Here is a 22,567-nt window from a genome sequence, read left to right as displayed (position 1 = left end):
GAAACTAGCAAAAACCAAGGGGCTGCAGGAGGAGTTTTCCAGGGCGAGAGGACAAGGATGCAACAAATGAAGTTCAGAGATGAAAATGACACACAACAGAAGGAGGTACTTTCATCTTACAGGTGGAAGCAGCAGGGTTTGATGTCGGCTGCAATAATTTGGGAACAAGACATGAACTGGACTCCAAAAAGCAAAACAAAAGCCATTGGTAGCATCCAGAAACAGATCTCAAGGAAGAGAGGAGGTCATCGGCCAGCACTGTGTGCCGGTGTGCTCAACCCTTTCAGCAAGGAGCTCAGCTTTGACTCATGGTTGAAAGCATTTCCATGTGTGTGTGTGTGGGCTGACTCACAACTGGGGGATGGATCACGGTGCTCATTTTGTGTTGTGTTGTGCTCACCAGTGACAGTCACTTGGGCCTGAGTCACCACATCACCACCTGATTGGCCTGGATCATCTTAGAGATCTTTTCCAACCTTAATGATTCTACGAGCCCAGGTTTATATATATTGTATATCACACCTACACCCCCCCCCCCCACCTTAAGCTTCCCACTACAACTCCCAGCACGCCCCGGCCGTTCCCCCGCCCCCCGTCAGCTCCGCCCTCCGCCCTGTTGGTTGCGCGAGTTCTCGGCGGCATCGCGGCCAGTAGTGCGGGTGAGCGGCGGCTGGTGTGGGCGGCGTTGCCCGGCTGTGCTTTGCTCTCCGGCTGAGGAAGGCGGCCGGTCGGTCGCTGCTCGCTCCGTCTCTGCGGTCCCTCCGCCGCTTCAAGGAGCCGCGGGTTCCTCTCCTTCCTGCGGTAAGTCCCGCTCCCGCTGCGCCGCATCCCTCCTCCGCGCGGCTGGAGGGCGCAGCTCGGGGCCTGGCCCCCTTCCCCGCTTTGTGCTCTGGCTTCCATGGCTTGTTATGTTTGGTTTTGTTTGCTTTATTTTATTTTATTATTTTATTTTATTTTATTTTATTTTTCCCCTTTCCCTCATTAATTCCTTTTTTTCTCTTGTATTTTCCCCCCGTGCCTTTGTGCCGGTTGCTCGGCTTTCCGTGCGGTTTTGTTTCCTCCCCTGTGATGTCTCCGAGGGGATCGCCGTGCCTTTGTGCCGGAGCGGCAGGCAGCCAGCCATCCTCGGGAGGGGGACGGGTGTGTGTGGGGGGGGGGGGGGGAGGAGCGGAGATATTAAGAATAATACGCTTTAAAATCACGCTGTTTATGGACTCGGGAGGTTTTATCGAATCGAGGGGTTCGTGGTGATCCCTATTTCCCCGAGGGGAGGAAAGTGTGCGTGGAACTGGAGGCTGCGATGAGGCCCAGCACACAAAGGGCGCTGGGTGCGCTGCCTCCCGGCCCGGCGCTGCCCCCACCGCGCTGCGGGCTCCGTTGTTGAGCTGCCGAGATGAAAGCTTGCTATGGGAGCCTTCACGCCTGCCCTCCTCCCCCGTCGGCTCTTTGTGAGCAGCGCAACTTTCACCGCGTCGCTGAGCAATGCGGTTTCGGATAGAGCTAACTAAGAGCCGGGAGGTCGCGTGCTGCCTGCGGGCTGCATTGAAAAGGCAGTTGTTGTGTTTTCTACCCGACGCTTGTTTGTTCGTCGTGTTTTTGCTCCCTCTCCTCAAAAGCTGCTGTTGTCTGAGCTCTGCAAAACGCTGTTTCGTAGTTGGGCTGTAGCGCTCTCGTTTCTGGCTGTGCCTTTTAAAGGCCGCTCGTTTGTTTTCGTTGGGACTCCCGAGCCTTCGGAACGTGCTCGTCGCCGTGTAGAGTGGCTGGAATCATCGAGCCTCGGTTCCACATCCCGGGAGCGATGGCTTTATTTGTTCCATTTGGAATCTGCACGGGGGGAGGCCGTGGGGGCAGAGGGCTGTTTCCAGTTTCTGTTGGGCAGCGTTTCATATTGCACAAAGAAGCAGCTCGATGACCTGTTGATGATGCATCTTTCATCGCTCTTTATGCTGAGAAGCGAAGCTGTGTTAGTGGAGGTGAGGGCTTTCCCGGATAGGTCGGCCGGGTTTTCATTCGCATGAGTGTTGCGGTCTGTGTGGCTTTATGTCTTAGGCCAGCAGTTTCAAAGCGAGTAGCATGGTGGCAAAGTTCACGAGTCTACACCGGACATCCCCTCCTGCTTTCCCCTACACCCCGCAGGAAAAGCCTGGGTGGTAGGAAACCGAGGCAGCCAGCTGGGAAGTCAGGCTCTTTTTGTGCCCTTTTCGTGCCACATAAGGGAAGTATCCTAACCGCTTCTTAAGTTCTTACCTATTTGTTGTGAATGGCCGGGCCGGGAGCTTAGGAACTGCTCTTTGTTATGGTTAGGCATCTGCAGCGTGCCTTAAGTTCACATGCCTTCAACTACCAGTATTTCAATTAAAACAAAGCTTAAATATTTGTGTCAGTGCAAAATCTGTGTTATAACCGTTGTGTGTTTTGGCGTTGGTTTATGCTAAGTAAAGAAAAGAGCGTTATTTCATTTTGGGATTTACGGCTGTAAATTTAGTGACTGTGTGGTTGTAGGTGCAAAGCAGAGCATCATCTGCTTGCAGCCAGTGATACTTAAACTCTTATTCATTTGTAAGGATATATTAAGGATAGGATATATATATATAAGAATATATTACAAGTATAATGTTGTATGTAACATCTTCTTAGACAGGATCTATGAAATACAGGAAAACAGGGAACCTGAAACTGTTTGTAGATCCTGATCCATGTTGTGAGTGAAAGAAAGAAGAAAATGGGTATTTCATGAGAGATGAAGTCATCTTTAAGGGCGTACTTGTAAGCGAAGTTGGGCAGTTGGTTTGGAGCTCTTGAAGGATGCTAATAATTGAAAGTACTTGTTGTAAGTCTGGTCGCTGCGCATCTTGCTGATTAGGGCATAGAAGTTTTGACTGTAGGTGGCATTAAAAGGAAGTCCTCAGCTCTTTTGCTTCCAGACATTCATTCCTTAATCTTCAGATTCACAAGTGTGCTGACAAACTGTCAGAGGAAGTGACAGCAAAGAGATGGCGTAGGAAGTAGGTCAAGCTCTGCTGAATACTGCTGAGATAGTTTCAGTGGAAAAAAAATAAGCATGTCTACATCTGATCTAGTTTCTGTTTCCTTTCAATCTGCTGGTTACGAGAGTGGCCGGTATATCTTACCCTCCTACAGTGGTTTCCAGGTCCTACTGAAGAGAACGTTGTCTCCCTAATGAGGTGCAGTTAGGCTGCCTGGATGGAAGGCCTTGTGGTGAGGAAGGCGAAACAGCAGTTTAGTTCTGGCTTTGTGCAGTGCTGGGTGCCAACAAATTGCCAGCTGGGCAAAGCTAAAGTGGTCTTTTGTTTTCCTGGAGACCTGGGGCAGTTTGTGGGGTGGATTTCCATTTGGGCTCCTTCACTCTGTGCTGCTGAGGTTCTGAGGTGGCAGTCTGGAGCAATAGGGAAGCATTATGGAGTGTTCTTTGTGGCCGTACTGTTTGCCAGTGGATGTTACAATTGTCGCAAGTACTTATAGTATTTCTTGTTCATGATGTTGTTTGAATGCCCCGTTACTGCTGACAATGTGATCTGCAGGAAAAATACCATTTTGCACTATGAGTGTGTTGGCCCAGGTAAGTGCATGATTTATTGGCTGCCTATGTCAGCCCTCTGTCACAACCTTCTTCTGCTGACCCTTGTCGTGCCACTTGGAGCCACAAATGTGCTTAAATACTGAAGTGACCTTTCTGCAACAACCTTGTAGTCATGAGTGAGTGTGGAAAGTATAGTAGTGTCTGCTTTGGCAAGCTGCTGAAGCTGTCTTTAGGTGTCTCTATAGGACAGTTCTGTTGATCTTATTTTTTGGTGCCCCATGGTGGATGTAGGTGGTCGTCTAGTTTCAATAAAGGCCGTGTGGTGTTTCTAAATGATGTGAGCTCAAGTGTGAGGTAGTCAGCAGTTTGTTTGATTCAGACTGGTTGGAAGCATTTGGTTAAAGATTAATGGTATCCTCAGGTCCTTGCCATGTAGGAACATGGTTTGGTTCATGAATAGGTAATAAAAGTTAATCTGTTGACCTTGTTTCTTAATCCATGGTGCTGAACTCAGTCATAGTTACTTGACTGTCATGCATGGTATGTACTTACATAAATGCCTACATTTTAGGCTCAAATCTCTTGTGCTCAAGAGCAGAGTGGATCAACCCTTGCAGTACATCTCAGGCTGCCATTTTGGGAGTGGGGATGTTCTCTGTTATTGTTCTAAGGTGAGAGGAGGAGCCCTTTGCCCCATTGCTGCATTCCTCTTTGACAGAGGATTTAGTCAGTTCATGTCAGATTGCGGTACTTTGCCAGCAGAATATGTTACAGAAGGTTTTGTCTTGCTAAAACGTTCTTGTTCTCCCTTGATGTCAGCTATATGGCTATGTCAGCCAGATGCTTTCCTGCTGACCCTGTTTGCAGCAGTTTAATTGCATAAATTCAGAAGGGCCAAAAGCATTCTTTTGGGGAGGCTTCTAGTAGTAGAGATATCTGGGGCCAAGAGGTGCTGATCTGGCTATACTAGATAAGAGTGGGCTTGTGTATGTGTCAGTGGGTGCCTTCTAATTAACCAAAGTTAATAGGAGTCTCAGTTATTAACTAACAGGCTGACAAAAGCTTGCCTACAAGTAAAATGCTTGCACAGATGACCATGATTGTCTTGGCAGAAAAGCTTTTGTTGCTAAATGCTGTGTTTCTATGTTTGTTTCTTTAGCGTTTGCTATAGTGGCTGAGGCTCTGTTGTGTGGTACAGAAACGAACAGCAAGGAAGGTGATAAGAAACTGAAGTTAGACTCAGACCAGAAGAGATCTGTGGATTATTTTTAAGTGGGATAATTGGAGTAGCTACCAGCGAATACTTTCTTGCGTATTGAGGTTTCAAGTAAACTAGATACATCGTAAATGTTTTGTAGACGTTTGCAAGGTGTGGAACTGGAGCAAGTTTGTTGAGCAACATTCATCACAGCTCGGACTCCAGGAGGAAAAAGGAAAAACCCTGCCTAGCCAAAGGTGTTTTTAAGTAGACTGCTATCAATGGGTTATTGCATCTGTTGCCTCTTGATTTACTTGCTTGCATATACTTGGCTATGTGTATTTCAAATATGTAATGTTTCTGCAGTTATATGACCACTTGGGCTTCATTACAAATAGTTAAAAGGGCTTTCTTTCTTGAGTTGGGGTAGCAATTTTCTTTGCAAGCAAGGCAGCTGATAAGAGAACAAAACTGACAGGACTGATATTACTCTTCTGTAAGGAATATTGTAAGATTTGCATTAAAATCAGTGGAGTTCAAGGTTTGTAAGAGTTTTCTGGAGGCAAAGCAAGAGCAAACTTGGCTCTGATTCAGATATCTCACCCTGATGGGTCTGTTTGTCAGTGCTCCTACCCAATTGTCTGAATGGAGCTGGGAGTGACTGGAAAGTTGCAGCTGCTGAGAGTTTCTCCTGCCTTCTGCCAGTTCCTCTAGAAGGGCAGCCCTGTAACCTGGGTCAACAGCATTAATGTTTTAGTTGTTCTCTAGGTCACAGGAGTCTGCCTGGCATCTCTGGGTTACATCTATCATCAGTTCCTTCTGTTTTTCAGTCACTGAGCGGTATTGAATAGACAGGACTTGGTTTTAAAAACATACTGATTGGAGTACTTCAACTATTTGTCCTATGAAAATTGATCATGTACAATAATAGAAGCTGTCTCTGAAGAGCTCCTGCTTAAGAAGTCTCGGGGCTTCTTTTCTTTTAAATGTTAATGTGTGCTGAGGTTTTTCTGGTTATTTTTTTTCTTCCTTTTGATGCCATCTTGATCTCCTTTCTGCTTATCCAAAGGAGCTCTAATTCAGTGCTTTTACAAGAATAAATATTGCCTGGTTTGACTGGGAGAAGAAGTAATGGTTCCTCAGTATATCTTACACCAAACAAATAGTTTGGCTATATGGTTAAGGGAAAAAAAAATCCAGAATGCATCACACATGAGTCTTACTATCCAAATAAATCATTTCCTTTTAAAGAACTTGTTGCTAATTTTCCTTTTGTAACGCCCCCCTTGGGATAAGCTGCTAATTCTAAAAATGTCAGTTCTGCCATTTCCCAGGAATGTATTTCTTTCTTTCTTTGCTTTTTCCCCAAGTCACCTGAAGTACTCAGAGGTGTGTTTAACATGTAAGAAAATAAACATACCTGGGTGTTTGATAAATACAGCACCTTGCCGCATTGCATTTTGTTCACTGCTGTATTACAATGTGAGCAGAAGATGACTTTAAACTTCAGTTCTTAAGTAAGAGTGCAGGGGCCTCAAGCTTTAGTTAGTGTCAGGTAGGTTATGTACTTGCTCTCTGGGCTGGCTCCTTTCTGCTGGGCTACTGCTCTGTTTTGAGTTTGGGGCCATTGGTTGTCCATTCAGTACAACTACTTCCATTTCCATAATCAAACATGTTTGATAATTCAGTTTCATGGTTGGAAATGCTGTATGCTGAGATCCACAACAAGCTGTATGATGCTCACCCATGGTGAGAGTGCATTGGCTGCCCATGAATGGCCTGTACAGACTGTTCTTCTGGTCCTGTCTGCTGTGCCCACATCTCCTCAAGTTAAATGAGCCCATAACTGTGCACCTCATCCCTGGGACTGGCAGATCAAGGTAATACAAGTTGTGCTGCAGTGCACCTTACTGTCTGTAGACAGCTGATCTTTCCCTTGTGCTTAGATGACTTTCCTAGCCAAGTGACTCCCTCTTGATCCCCGTGGTAGGTGGATCTATCACTCCAGAATCTTTGTTCTTTGATCTTCTGTTAATAAGGTAATTACTATGCTGATGATAGCCCACATCAATTCTTAGAGCGTTCATTTGGTGCTGTATGAGAAATAGCTGTACAGTAGAGCACTGTAAAGGCACCCTATTGGTGCTGCAGGAGCTGCTGACTACCAGCAAAGGTTTCTGAGCATTGCTCAAGGTTATTGCAGTGGGCTGGAGTGTACAGTGCTAAGTGCAGCAGTTGGGGTTTCTTCCTTCCTTTTGTAGAAAGAAATAACACAGTATTTTATTGAGGTGATGATCACTCGTGGAAGTTGAAGAGCTCAACTTGATCTTGCAAGCAGATAATTGCATAGGTAGCTTCATTTTCTTTGGTGCGTGTGTGTGTATCTTTCTGGTCACAGTCAGTACATGGCTAGTTTTATTAGCTTTGCCCAGGGGCTGAGTAGCAGATGTGAATATAGAGTAGGTCCTTGTGCTTGTTGCTGTTGGCTGAGGAAGGCCCTGATGAGGCACTGGAATGTGGGGGCTTAGGGATAGCAACTGCTTTTCAATCCCTCTGCCAATCTGTGTTTGTGCTGCTTGATTTTCCTCATTTCCATAACTATTTACTATGCAGTTTTTTTGTGAGCTATGCATAGCAGGCAATGGAAACTCCTACCTATATAGGAAAAGCATTAGGAGCATTTTTCCTGCGATTTTTCATGTAATGTAAGCTCAGATAGGAGCATGTTGAAGTTGGCAATGTCTAGATGGTAGCAGAGATATGAGCGTGATCCAGAAGATAAGGGGAAGGTAAACTTTTACCTTAAAGCTCTGAGGGGCCAGTCAAAGGGAGAAGTGAAGAGCGTGCTTATTGTGTCAATTAGGCAAGTGCAGTGAACATCTGGTGTTTTTCAATCTCTTAGAGTCTACAATAACAAGTGCTGTAGGTCTGCTGCTATCTTACTGGTATTATGAACAACAGTAACAATCAGATTTACCCGGCCCTTTTGTTATGTACTTCAAAACGTCAGCTGTTAATAAATAGCTGTTTTAATGATCCAGGTAGTACTTGGTTTATATGTAGAGATGGCCAAGGTTTTCCTCCCTGCCTTGTTCTGAGCAGATGTCAGACATAGGATGGTGTGTTTTTTTTTCTCCTGCTCCCCAGCACATGTCCACAGCCATAGATGGGGCCGGGTCTCTCTATGAAAGCATGGGAGGGGTACATTTGCTCTCAGATCCCAGGGAGGTGCTGGGGAGGGACATGTAAGCTGTTCCTAATGTAATAACAGAAAACCTCATGAAGAGTTGTGCTCTGCTGTGCTGTCCAATTAGGAGATCAGTGTTCTTTGCCTGTGTTAGATACTGCAAAGCAGGGGGGAGGGATCTGTTTGTGAGGATGGTGTCTACAAAGCCCCAGATGGATGTTAGGCTCGTATCCTTGCCTTCATTTTGATAGAAGAAGCTCCCAGGTGTGTTGATTCTTGATTTGCTGATGTTTGGAGGTTACTAAAGTTTGGTTCCTAATCAAACCTTGCTCAGCTCTGAGGTATGTAAACTAATGAAGTACCAATACATGTGATGCTGGGTGAATAAACTGTTAGCACAGCGTGAGTTCCCAAAGTTCACAGTTCTCATGTTTTTCTTCTGCTTTGACTGTCTCAAGTGTTGAGGTATGTGACCAAGGAGCAGGTACAGAACTTGCCTGAGCTAGGGCGCTTAGGAGGAAAGCACAGTGATTTCTAGTATGGGGAGTCACAACATCTGTTTGTAACCTTTGTTGCGAGTGGAACAAATTATGCTAAATACAGTTACTCTGCCAGTCAGCATATGCTTGAATCCACAAAGCATGCCAATTAGATTTAATACAAATGTTCCCTCAGAAAGATCACCTTGATTTAATTCTTTTTCAGATGCATAAAGTAGAAATAGTCTGAAGCTGTTTGTCCTTTTAAGACTTATATTTCTAGCTCTTGACTGACATTGTCCACAAGTACTTCATGTTCCACTGGGCTTGTGCCAAATTTAATGTACTGTGTGTACTGAAAGCATCAAAACTAGAGTGACTTCAATTGTAGATTTTCCAGTTGCCATTATTGATATTTCTTAGATCTGTTCCATCCAGCCTATCAGTTTAATTTCTTTTCCCTGTGGGGATTTGGGTAAAGATCTTGACACAGTGTTTATTTGCCTGCCTGGGGACTGCTAATGTGAGTAAAAGCTGTAGATCAGGTATCTCTGCAGTGGCCAAACTCACCATTTATGGGAGCTAAATCAGCACACTGAAATCCTTTAGATCTCCCGACTTTAGCAGTGATGGGCACACTGTGAGTAAGGATAATGTTATAAGCAAAGTCCTTCAGCTGTTCTTCAAGAAACTTGAATTTGGTGAAAGTCTGAGGTGAGAAAGGACTGTTACCATCAGCTAATCCTAGTTCACACAGTACCAAAAGTTGTGGATTTCCATCTTGTGGTGTTTCTGTGCTGTACAAATCCAAGCCTGTAAGATGTTAGACTGAAGAGGAAACAGAGGTGAGGGAGAGAAACAGTGCAAGTAGAGGCTGTGGTAGTAGGCAGAGAGAGGAAGGAAACAACTGGGGGAAAGAATGGGGCACGCAAAACAGCCAACCAGCTTGGCTTGGTTTGTTCATAGTACCACAGTCATCAGGTCTGCTGATCCCTGCTTGACAGCTGTGTCTGCTGGCTTTGTATTTTGACTGTTCATTTTCTATTTTCAATCCTCGGGGCCAAGTAGCTGTGCATAAGCATGGCTTCTGGCCAGGTGGCTCATCACCCTCAGAGCAAAGCAGGATTCCCTTCTTTTATGCTGATGTGGAAGAGCGTGGCACTCAACGGAGCCTGGTATTTTCCCCCTCCCCCTCTAATAGTTTTCCTGTGCCTCTTATTATTAAATGCCGATCTGTTCTGGTTTCTGCTTTGCAACTGCACCCTTTGTTAGTGCTGCTAGGGCAAAGTTTGCTTAGTTCTTCAAAGACGTGTGAAACTGGGGAGAGGGAGGGGGATCTGAAATCCCAAGCAGTTCTGTGTTCCTCATTAATACTTGACATACGTGGGAATTACTCATTAGTCCTCCTGGCACCCGGTGGTTATTGTTAGACCTAACATCTCTGCCTAATTAAAGCTGTTTGGTGTTCAGGCATAGTTTGTGGATCAGTGCCTGCTCCCAGATCTTGGAGCGTAGCAAACACTGTAACAGAAAAATTATCCCATTAAAAGAAAGTGCAAGAAATGGCTGAGCAGTCGAAGTACAAAAAATGACTTGCAAATCCACTTTTTTATCCATGACCAAATTAGAAGTTTTTAGTTTACTGCAGTTACTGTGCTTATTTTCAAACTTATTTTCAAATATTCTTCATACAAGCTGAGTATTTTGAGTGTTGATAAGACTTTTGTTGTACTAAGTCATCCTTTTGCTGATGGGCTTAGCTTTTGCTACATAAAGGAGCAAAACGAGTTGAATAAAAGTGTGCGTATAAAGAAAACAAGAATCAACTCTAAGTCAACTACACAGAGTTCTCTATTCCTGTCTTGTTTGCAGACATGTACATGGAATGTAGTGAATCCAATTGAGGAATAGGTCTGGGCATCAACCTGTGAACACCATGATGTGGTTGTGCATAAACGTTGCCTAAATGTAAGGCAACAGTACTTTATGCTGTCTTGAAATTGTTTCACCACAGGTTGAAATCCTGCTGTAGGTCAGCGGTAGCCTGGTGCAGGCATTCCTACAGAGTAGGTGATGAGAATAGGTGGTAAATAATAGTTCTGTGAATCAGTGCTCCTGTCTATGCACACAGGGCTTGTATCTCTGCGCTAGTGACCAGGTTCCCAATGAATAGAAGCGGTTTTGGAAGGGATCTCTGGAGATCATCTAGTCCAGCCTCTTCTGCTTCCACTGCTCAAAGCAGTTTGAAGTTCTAGCCAGCACTTTCATCTTTTCATTTTGCATGGTCTTGAGCAGCATACAAACAACATACAATGTCCACTGGCATTACTGTCAGTCTCTTGCAGAAGTATAACTTGGAAGTACCCTGTATCACTCCAGAATTTTGTGGTTTTTTTGTAAGTCTTGAGCATGCTTGAACAGACTGACTGGTATGTGAATTCACTGAAAATTTTGGACAACTGCGTGTTTGAGCTGCTGTGCGTTAGGAATATCAACTGGGTCCAACATATGCCATGTTCAAAGAAATGCTATTAACAGAAGAACTCCTTCTCTTAAAATGTCTGTTCATTCAGACACTCAGCCAACATCGATAAGTCTCTGCATACCCATTCTTCTTTACAGCAGCTGGAGCAACAGGTAGATTTCCTGTCTGCCTCCTCCATCCAACTGTTCTCAATTGGTGATACTAACTGTTTGGTGCTAATGTGGATGGGGCTTAACCATATGGTCTCGCTCTCACTTTCTCTCGCAGTGTTGAAAAATCTTGTCCTGTCTACACTAGCAGCTAACTGATCTGCACCCATTGTTGACAGCCACCATCATCAACAGGTCATTTTCCCTCTGCAAGCCTGGCTTTTGGTTATGTATCGTAAATCCAAGTGGAAGTGCGGTTACGATCTTGCGGTTCTTGAACACGGTGAGTTTACATCTGTACAGTTGTTCTAAGAGAGCAAACGTTTCTTCTTGCATCTGAACTTGCATAGATGAAAATCTTGAGGAGAAAGTTAGGTAACTGAATCTAACAAAATCACCTGTGTTCCCTTAAGATATCCCATTTATTTAGCTCTTTAAATTTAAAGGTTACTTGCTAGAAGTACAAGTGCAGAACAATACAAATGATTAGTGTTGTCTTGCTTTTACTGACCGTAACCGTATTTGTTCACTAAACGCTGCCTTTTTTAAAGTGGGTGGAGAAGAAATGCCTTAAGTTGTTCATGACTGTTTCCTTAAAGCAGTTGCCCCAGCTTTTATAAAACTGCTGATGATACAAGAGATATGACTTTTAAGTTCTACCAGGCCATATTTCCTCATTCCCTAACACTGAACTTCTACCGAAGACTGTTTCCAGAGTCTCTGAGCTCGTATCATGTTGCAGTGCCTTCTGAGAGTAATATCTTGCTTCTCCCTCTTGTATCCCTGGCCTGGGTACTTGCAGCCCCACTCCTGAGCTCTGAATTATGCAGCCCCATGTGCTTCTTTGTTCTGGATCTGCTGACCACAACTTTCCAGCACAGAGGAGACATTTCTCACCAACCTCATGGAAAGACTCCTGCAATTAAATTCCTTAATCAGAGGTTCAGGGAGCTGAATCTTAAGTTTTGGCATTAGTCTGACAATATACCCTTTTGATGTGGTAGGTTTAAAATGCTTGTTTTGCTTCTAGTAGCCTTGTCACTGTATATGTGTGGCTCATTGTTTTTTCTTCACCCTCTTGTTTTTTGGGCAACTGCTGCCCCCTCATTATTGCTTGCACAAAAGTAATGAAGGAGTGTTGGAAGAACATCATCTTTTCCTTGCTTATACCAGCTTTGATAGCAAAACTAAGTCTAGTGAAAGTAAGAATGCAAACTCAAATCCAATGGGTGTGATTAATAACGAGAAGACTTGGCATATGACTTTGAAAATGTTTATGGTTTTGCCTTACGTCTTGAGGGATCAGAGCCAGTAGGCATGAGATGGTAATCGTAATGATGTTTTTAATGATCAAAGGTATCATTATATCAGTGGCTTCTATTTTTACTTAAACTGCCGAAATCCTAAAGCTGGTTGTGAGCAGTCAGTATAGGTGGTGAACAGCCCGGAACACTTTAAGTATAGGAAATTCAAAGTCATTATTTTTTTCCCTAATGAGTTGGACTTGATTAATGCTGTGTACCTCTTTTAGTTTCAGATCAGCTGTGGATTCCACCATGCTTCTCTTTTCTGTCTGGAAAGATCTGATATGGAATACATTTGTTAGTGAAGCCAAGTGCTGGAGAATCTCAGAGGTTCCTGGATTCTGAGTGCTTCGTCTCTTCAGTCAAACAGTGCACAGCTGAAGTAGTGTAGCTGGCTTTGGGTGCTGTCTCTGACTGCACTGTAACCATCCTGAATGTCTGGGGCTTATCCAAAATCAGAGCCGTGAATTAAATTACGTGTTCAGCCCAGATCTGCTCTAGTACAGTCTTGCTTAGGTAGGCTGATAGTGATCTTGCTTACGCCGGTTAATTTGGCTGGTTGCATCTAGGTAATAAATACGACTTGGATATCAGGTTTGGTGAGGTGACCAGGCAGGTGAACAAGAGCAGAAATAGGAGTCTAATTCCTTTTCCTTGCTAAGTATACTTTTTCTCTCTCTCTCTTTTTTTTTTTTTTTTTTTTTGGCATAAATATACCAAGAAACAAAGTCCTGCTGCTCAGTTCAATTGATTGTTTGCAGATGAGATGCAAACCTCAGTTTTATTTTTGCAAAACATTGTGGAGGCTTAATGTAATAACAAAAAGAGAGAAAGAACTCAGTCTGTTGCTACATTACTGTGCCAGGAAATAATCTTTCCTCTCTGACCAGTTGTGTAGCTGTTCCAGCCATGGGGTGATGTAGTTTTACTTTTTTAACAGTGGCTTTGTTTAGGTTATCCTTTCAACTAATGGTTTTGGCATGCTTTAAAAAAACAAACAAACAAAAAAAAAAAAGAACACCCAAAACACTTATCCTTAAGGATCTTGCTGCAATATTCTGCTTTGGCTAAACTTAAGGGCTGCAAGTATTTATTTATTAAAACTTTATGGGTAAGTCTTCATTTGTGCCACAGTAAAAGCCATCTCTGAAGCGCATATATAGACAAAGTCATATAACTTTAGGGATGCAGTTTGCAGCCTTCTTTATCCAATTTTTTACTTTGCAGGTAAACTTCTGTGTAAGTATTTGTTTGAATAAGTATTTATTTCTCATTTCTAATAGCAAATAGGTACTTGGTTAGATTTTTTAATGTGATAAAAATGCTACAACTGTTGTATGTGATGACTGTAAGTTCTTTCCCACTGCTATTAAAGCATAATTACAAGATAAAAACAGAGTTGCAGATTGGTTTTAGAGCAAAGACTTATTAGAATATAGTATTTTCCTCTGTTTGCTCTTTTCTATTGGCTTGTTTTTGTTTTGTTTTGTTTTTTTTACAATTAAAATGAAATGCCTCTCTTATAAACAGAAAAAAAAAATGACTCGACAGGGCTGCTACTAAATAAACCAGTAATTGGAGCTGATACTCAGTGTTGGATCTGTAGTATTATTTAGCATAGGTATTATTTCAAAGTTAGTACCCTGCTGATTTGGCATCTTTTTGTCCCAGCAGTGTTGTGTACAGGCAAGAACTGTGCAGTATAAACAAGGCTATAGGAGGGTTAGCTTGCTACAGCACTGTGTTTATTTGTGTAGTTTAGGGTTTGTGTCTGGGACACATAATTCACTCGCTTCCATCAGTAAAATGCTGAAGGTGCAGAATGACTTCAGACTTTCAAGTACAACAGTGACTGTGAAACCAGAGAAAGTTGTCTTTCCTTTGTTTAGAGAGGATATATTACTTTTAAAACTGGTTTTAAGGTTGCCAGCTGAGTCTGAGTAGCGACTTCCTAATGCAGGTGTATGTGGCTGTTATGGCTGTTCATACATCTACCATACAGCATTCTGCTTTTCTGTGCATGGTAGACATGACATCCCCTAAGTAGCAGAGTAAGCAATAAAGCTTGCAAACTGAATGTGAGCAGGACATCTGCAAACCTTTACAAGTGCACGTGACTGAAGCACTGATGTGTTCAATATGAACAGCTGTTAGTGATTTGAAGAGAAATTCATGAGCAATGTCAGTCCTGAGGGGGCTGCTCTGTCCTGAAGAACTCGCGGTGTTATTTCTGAAGAGCCAGATTTCTGGCAATTAATCAGTCTGTGCTTAAACAGCTGGCTATTAAAGGGCAAGCAAAATAGCTCTTCCATACTAAAAAAGCTAGTACTTGAAAAGTAGGACTTAACATTTCTTTGGTGCACTGAAGTATACTTGAGGACACAGATGCCCAAGCAGTAATGTATCAGATGCTGATGTGAATATCAGGGTTGAGTTTTCTCTCAAGGTTCAGGAAGGAAGAAGTCTGTTGTATATTAACAAATCATTTTGGTTCATAAATGACCGCTTGCTGTAAGCCATATGAAATTATTTCCAAACTCTGTACAGTACTGCTGTGTCAACTGTTACCAGTTAAAAATGACCCAGTCAGATTACTGCCAAAACTGCAACTCTTCGTGGCTATTCTCTTTTTGGTGCATTTGCTCTGCAGATTTGCCTGAATGCAAAGGCTTTTCTGTGAGAGAGAATGAGTAATCTTGTGAATACGCTTATCTTGTAAAACCAAGGCCGTTGCTACAAGTGAGTTTGCCAACGTAAGGTATTTTGCATTTGTCTCTGCATGTCTGAGAAATGCATGAAAAGAGATGTGAGCTTTCTTTCATGTATGAGCTCATCCAAATCTGAACTGCTCAACTGCAGTTGGCGTGAGGCTTCTTCAGGTAGTTTTGAAGTATCCACAGAGAGCCAGAGTCTTAGCTAGGGTGCAGCTTTAAGCATGCATGGGGAAAGACTTTATTGAGTTGTGTGGCATGAAAACATTTTGTGGGGAAATAAGTAAACTTGCATTGAATGATGAGAAATATACTGAGCTTGTGTCTCCAAATCTCACCTCTACAAATATTACCAATTTCTAGGCTATCTGTTATGTATTTGCTTTCAGACAGAATTCTACCAACTTCAAATAATCAGGGAAGAACCTGTTGGTCTTCAGGAGCTTCTTCCTCACTGGTAGAACTAAGAGACACACTGCTGTCTCACTAATTTCATTAGAGTGAGTGACATGACTGGCCATCCTTGTAAATGAAAGGGCAGGCCATGGAGCTACTTGCTGAATAGTTAGATGCTGTGTAGCAATGAGTGCACACTGACTACTGCTGGAAAGTGTTCTGGGTCTGAAAAACAGGTCCTGCATGACCCACGCATTTGAAAGTGTTTTGCCTCAACCAAAGAGTAAAATTTAGGGAAGGTGTCCCTAGCACTGCCTTCTTACCAGTACTGGAGAATGACCTGTTGCTGGTGTTGGTGCCCATGTAAAGGTGAAATAGTTGCTGTTGCATCCTCTCAAGTGCAACTGCCTGTTTATTTTTATAAGCAGCAAACCTTTTAGCCAAATTGGATTAGAAGTGTAGGAAGTAAAGTATTGCTTCTCCTTAAATATAGATAAGGAGGGGGAAAAATATATTATCAAATAGCATGAGTTGCTTTTTTCTTTTGAGCTGTTACAAAGTGGGAGCTGGTAAGTGATCCAAGGAAACATGAGGAGATGGAGAAGTTGGGAACTTGGTCTGTTTGCATTGCTGGCTGTAGAAGGATAATATGAAAATAAGTTTGTAAAAAGTTAGTTTTGTGTTTCTGTATAACTACAAGCACTAGCGTAGAAACTGTCTAACCTTATTTGTCGAGAAGCAGCTTTTAATGTGTTTGGAAATACTGAAATACAGCTTTATTAGAAACTCAAGTGCATGAAGAAATCAATTCTTTTCTCTCAGATCCTTTCTTAATGTATCCTTTGTTCTGCACGTGATCTCATGCAACGTGATTTAAACTATTTCTAGAAAGACACATTTGAATGTCAGAAATATGGGAAACTGCAGCCCAAATAGCCATTTGACTTGTGTGTGATGCTGCAGTATGTTCTGTCAGCCCAATATAAAACAGAGTAGGCTGACCTCTGACATCCATCCAGAGGTATGTAGGTCATACACTTATATGTAAATGCTGGAAGTGATATGTTTAGAAAGGGATGTGTTTTGTACCTTATGTGAAGGCTGTTTGCAGCTTGAAGAGAAGGAGGAATAGAGTAAGATAATGCATTAATTAGCTGTAAGTTACCAAATATGTGTGAACTACAGACTTGGGGTGTTCTTGTGCAAGATGGAGATTATCCAATGTCTATTTTGTTGTTTGATTTACTGGAACAGCAAATTAACTTAGACTTGAAATGGTGTCAGGAGAGTAATAACAGGGTGATGAGAAATTAAGAATAAAGTAGAGGGAAAATGTTGGATGAACTTGGCTTTTGTACTTCACAACTTTTCAAAGTGAAAAAGTTTATGTCTTTTTTTTAAGATAGTCATTTGTGTAACATGGGGGTTGAATAGAAACTGTACTGAATAGTTTTTAAATGTTGTCCTTCCTAAGATTCTTTTCCTGGAAAGTGAGTTTTGAAGAGTCGTTATCTCAGAGCTGAATTTCTACAACTCAATAACTTTCTGTCTTTTTTTGTCTGTATTAAATGGTGGTTTTTTTTCATACTAAAAGTGAAGCAAAGATGTGTGAGCGCTTCTAGCAACAGGCTCTCTGAACTTTCTCTGAAGAAGTCTCTGATCAAACGATCTCACTTTGTGGGAATGAAAACTTTCAGGTACTGCAGGTTCAGCTAGTCCTGCTAGCAAGTACCTTAAAGTTTTGCAAGCAGGAAAAATGCTTCGTGGAAATGAATTTGAATTGGAACTCTGTTTCTTAATCTAGAGGAACTGCAATACCTGAAGCTCCATGAATCCAAGTTCTGCTCTTCAAAGAACTCAGAACTACTCCTACAAAGTTATTTGGGGAAGCATTTGTCCATAGCCGATGTTGATTGAATTAGCAGATACAGCATTTGGTTTGCAGGGTTTTCAACATCCTCAAATGTTCCTGGAGAATTTCAAAATCAAACAAACTAAAAAACAGCAGCAAAGACCCCTCAAGGCTATTCTCTTGGTTAGAAGCCCAAAGCAACTACATCTTCATGCTTCTGACTTAGCAGATTGCTTACATGAGTTTGACCTTCCAGGAAACTAAGATGTTCTCTTCAGTATTATTTTTTCTGCCTTGGATTTTGGTGATCCAGTACTTATGATATTTCGGACCATTCTTGAGGGGCCAGGTGAGTGACTGTCTCAAGAGTAGGTGAAATCCAAAATGTCTTATTTGAACAATCGTTGTTGTGAATAAAGTTCTGTAATGCCAGTGCTTGCACAGAATACACTTGTCTTGTGCAGTGATTGTAAAACATGGGATCTTGTGGCTCTTATCCTTTCAAATGCATAATTAGCCCACACAGTCTTTGGTGTGTCAGCAGTAGTTCTTGCTAATCATTTTTCTTTACGCAAATTGTGAAGCAAACTAGCATAGGAAAGCTGTCAACAAACTTGAAGCTCCAGGTTCGTTTGAAAGTCATCTTGTCATTTGTAGTTCTCTGTCATTCAATATGCTTTTCCTATTTCCCAAAGGAGGATTGCATGTCTTGAGGGGACATTTCATGCTTAAAGCTCACAGTCTCTTGCTGTAATAGCTTGACAACCGGGGAAATCAACTTCTACTTGAGCAGGAGGTTGGACTAAATGACATCCTGAGGTCCTGGATTATCCTGTGATTCAGTGAAGTTTCTCAAAAGAAAGAGATTGATTTAGCCTTTGGGGATCATATAGGCATTGTTCTGATTTTTGGTGAATAGTGAAGAAGGGTAAAGGTGAGAAACCTGTAATACCAGATAGCTTATTTGAAGGAGACCTGAATTTAAAATCTCTTAGTATTCTCTTGTTTTGGACCTCATTCAGAAAATATTGTCAATATCATTAGGGACTTTTGGAGTTAGCTTTTGTTTTTGTATTTTTCATCATACCGCTCCATCTAGAATCAGCTTAGAGTTAGAACCAGGATTAAGTCTTGACTGACTGACTCTGTTCTGTGAATAGGTCTGCCAGCCTGCGGGTGTTTCTTCAGTGCTGCTGGCGGTTCCTTTGGCTTACAGTAAGATTAGCTGTGAAATACGTTCTCGGTCCAAGGATGAGTAATCTAGAATGCACTCTTTTTTGGTGGGGTCTCTCCCCAGCAGGAATTTGGAAGTACTAAACTGATAGAGTGCCAAAAGCCACATGTGCCAGCTAAAACAGAATCTGGCCTTGAGACAGAGGGCCAGTTATGTTTTTGATCTGTAAGATGGAATATGTGTTGATGGTAACATGCTGTACTTAAATCAATGAAGGGCTTTCCTGGTTTACCTTGGGAGGAGGCTCACAAATTTCTAAGAGCAGAACAGGACTTCATAAGAGGCACGTGCTATGCTCATCCAATGGCTAAAGATGACTCAAGCCATGGGAAATGCTGCTTGCAGTGTGATTTGTAGCTTCTGTGACTAGGTTCTTGCTGCTTCAGCAATGGATTGCTCCACAGTTGCCTGAGATGTACCATGGCTGTTGGATCACCAACGTTGTAGAGATGGCAGATCTTTTTTTGAAGGAGAGTTTGATGTGCCTTAACTTGAGATTCTACTTGGGGCTCTTTTACTTGCTGTCCCACAAATCTAATTATCCTTTCCTGACCCCTTCCAGAAATGGTCAGTGTGGTTCATAAAGCTGTGCCATCTACCCTTCATGTTAAAACAGCATGAGATAGAGCAAAGTAATCTTCTCTGAAAACTCTAACAATGGACCTTTGTTTGCTTTGCCCTTAAAAGAATTTTCTTCTTGCCATTAGGCACCACTTAGTAGAGCAGGGAATTAGGTCATTTCCTTCCCTCCTCCTCTTCCTGCAGATTACTCGATTAACGTTTCTATTGTATACTCTAATTAGCATGTTCTTGGCTTCAGGCTGCTTTCACCCCTTAATCTCCTTAAAACACTGTACTATGACTTTATTAACTATATAACATGGGAATTCCTTGCGCAGAGATTACATGTGGCGTAATACAATGAAAGATTAATGGTACTGGTAAGCCAGTAATCTTCCATCCTTTCTTCTTACCCCGTACTCCTGTAATGGAGCCAGTACTTTCCAGTGCATGGGAATTGTCTTTTTTGGAATATCATTGACTTTGATCAGAGTTCAGTCTCTGACTCCATGGGAAACAGAGGTAAGGTGGTGTATAGTGCATGTTTGGCATTCAGTGTTGAGTGTATTTCCCCTTGGGACTGTTACAGACCCTATTCTTCCAAGTTTTTGCTTTTACTTTTTCCTGTAGTTGCTTTTCTTCGTTATCTTACGTGCCGTGATTTCCAGCATTTACCCTGTATTGGGCTTTAATTTCACTCCCTTCCCAGTTTTGTAAACACGCAACTATTGATAATTTTATTTAAAATGTATTTCCTGAAGCATTAAGATACCGGTCAGGTGAACTCTGGGATGAGACGCTTGCTAGTGTGCAGTCTCAGCTGTCCACATGATAGTGGACATAGCATTGCCCTTTGTCCGTATCTGCAAGTCTGTCTTTAACTGATACAGGTAGAAATATATTCCTCTTAAAAGCTCATTTTGAATGTCACATGGAATCGCATAATTATATCAAACTGTACAGCATCTGCTTGTGACTCAGATAGAAGAACATGACGATTACAGCCCTTTATTTCTTTAATAGCTTCAAGGAAAGAACCTCCCCTGCATTTAAGCATCACTTCATGAAATTAGCAGTGATATCTTGGGCTGCAGATTTCATTGTTTTGATCTAGCATGGTTGGCAGCATCTCTTTTTCGGGGGAAGACAGAGCATGCGTGGTGAGAGCACACTTAAGGCATTTGCTTCCAATCCTTGAAGCAGAGCACAGTTCTTATTTGAAGTAGAAATGATTAGACCTTCTCTTAATAGAAGTCAAGAACAGAGGAGAGTATGGCTATGAATAAACACAGGCAAGGTAACAGTATTTTAGAACTCAGGGTAAGGTTTTTGGCTAGCCTCTTAAGTGTACTGGAATAAAATAAGCCCCGATAGCCCTCTGCTGTAAGTTAGAGCATGATTAGCTCTGAAGAGGGGATTGTGCAGTGTACACCTGCTAGCAGAAGACTCCTCAGGAGCAGGATAGGGCACAGATAATGGGGGATAGGTGGGATGTAAGGATGAGAACTGTTACCTGTGGGAAGCTGGGTTGACCAAGTGGAAGGTATATCTAAACCTGCAGCTGCTCATCCTACAACTTTTATGGTTGCAGCATAAGGTAATCCATGGGTTCATTAACTTGGGCTTTGTTAAATGAATAAATAAAATAAAGCTCTTGGCAGCCAATTAACATTAAGTTCTACTTTTCAGGCTGATCTCTTTTGAAACAGTACTACTCAAGCCTTGTGACCTTTGTGAGAAAAGTAATCCAATCTAGAAATGTTCATTTCAATGTAATTGATCAGTGCAGTTAAATGAATGTGCTGGTACAGAGCACCTCTTGTATTTTTTGTTGCTGTACCTGTATGTGTAGTGATGCTAATGCAGTTATGATGTTTTAGGGTTTGTTTGATTGTTTTTTAAACAGCCATTGTTAATATTAAAGGTCTTTGTCTTATACAGGCCAGGGCAAAGTGTAAAATACTTGAAGGAGATGGAGAAGGTGATTGGGATAGACAGCTCTTCCACCATATTGCAGGGTGCCATTTGGAGGCTTTACTTCACTTCTTAGCACTGGAAAAGTGAGGCTTGCACACCAGAAGAGTGAGAGTACTGATTTTGGCAGGGGGGCAGAGCTTGAACCTCAAGATGTGGCTCAATGAGTTTCTGCCTTTACTAATGAGATTCACGTGGAAGGTTCTGATCTTGTCACTGGCATTGGTGCAGCTTGTTTACAGAGCTAACTCACAAATGGATTTAATAACTTTAGTTAAAGGTAGCAGGAGTTTGTGTTTGTTTGCTTTCTAATCACTTTATCAGCTTGGTAATCTGACAGCTGTGATAATGGCCGTGCCATCTGAGATCAGTATTGAGCAGCATGTGCTCTTTGGTGAGGCCCAGAGCAAAGTGGAGATGATAGAATTTGCATATTGGTGCTTCTTCAAAGTGCTCCTTGGTGCTTGGTGATTATGACTCAGTCACTTCTGCTGTGCTTAGTAATCCATGATGGGGTGGGAGGGAGCATCTTTGAACCTCTATACAGTTCTGTTAACCAGTATATCCCTGTGCCAGGGAGTTCTAAAGTTCAGTTTTTCAGGTGACAAGATCATGTAACAGCAGAGCCTTGCAGTATTACTTTGAAGAAGGTTAGATATGTAGTACAGGTGGAGGAGAGAGGAGAAAAAAAGAAACCTAAGCATTAACCTCATTCTCAGCAGTGAAGCCTACATATACAGAGTTGCAACTTGTGCTGTATTACAGCATTATGAACCAAAAGCAGCTAGTTTGGCAGTGTTTAGCTCTGAGTGCTCCGATCTAATGCACCTCCCCATCATGCCTTCAGTTCTGCTGCTACAGCTGTTTGCACAGCCGTGCTGTGAGCTGAACTGGGAATCAGATCCAGCTGAAAAACAACAAAGTGGGTAAAGAAACTTTTGAAAATGCAGACAGCTTTGCTGTGAAGCAGATCAAGTAAAGCGATTCATGAAGCTGCACTTGCAAAATTGCTGTGGTGAGCTCTGCTATTGGAAAAAAGCATCAGAAATACCAACACAGCCAACTGTAGGATTTGGTTATGCCAGACATCAGCCTGAGTGCGCATCATTTGAGCCAGGGTAACTGTTTAACTGCTTAATTCATGACAACTACATTGTAAAACCTCATGTAAATATTTAACTGCTGCGCTGGATCTCGCAGCAGAGGAAGAACGTTTGCATGATCAGTTCTGCGAGGTGGTAAATTGGAAGCTGTGGCAACTCAATCACCATTTTATGCTTCAGGCATTTAAATGATCCAACCCACTGGCTTGATGCGGTGATTTCAGAACCTGATCTGGTGCATGCAGATTTACCTCTCTGGATGTGCGTCCTGTAGGAACGGGCTGTTGCAGCATCGTTGGCCTGATGAGTCCAGTATCCAAAAGCAGCTGTGTGCACATCCAGCACTAGTAGCAGCAAAAACCAGGCTGGCAATACCTGAAGACTTTCTGCTGT

At 42.4% G+C, this 22,567-nt stretch overlaps 1 protein-coding gene across 5 annotated transcripts in view; it reads left to right on the top strand.

Moving 5' to 3' along the window:
- The first annotated feature begins 652 nt into the window (after positions 1-652).
- PELI1 (pellino E3 ubiquitin protein ligase 1) overlaps positions 653-22,567 on the top strand; it is a 37,823-nt gene continuing 15,908 nt past the window's right edge. For 2 of the 5 annotated variants that reach the window (XM_015856559.3, XM_015856557.3), the window contains exons 1-2: positions 653-801; positions 11,158-11,322. In XM_015856559.3, the coding sequence (XP_015712045.1) occupies positions 11,268-11,322 (55 nt within the window). In that variant the 5' untranslated portion in view covers positions 653-801; positions 11,158-11,267. Of the gene's footprint in view, positions 802-11,157; positions 11,323-12,621; positions 12,860-22,567 lie in introns of those variants that run through there. The other 3 variants (XM_085542377.1, XM_015856560.3, XM_085542376.1) reach the window with 2 other exon arrangements.

This window comes from Coturnix japonica, chromosome 3 (assembly GCF_054131305.1).
Source record: "Coturnix japonica strain WE chromosome 3, WE-NBRP24, whole genome shotgun sequence".
NCBI lineage: Eukaryota > Metazoa > Chordata > Aves > Galliformes > Phasianidae > Coturnix > Coturnix japonica.
The sequence above is the reverse complement of the archived record's forward strand: the minus strand, read 5'-3'. Positions and strand labels throughout refer to the sequence as shown.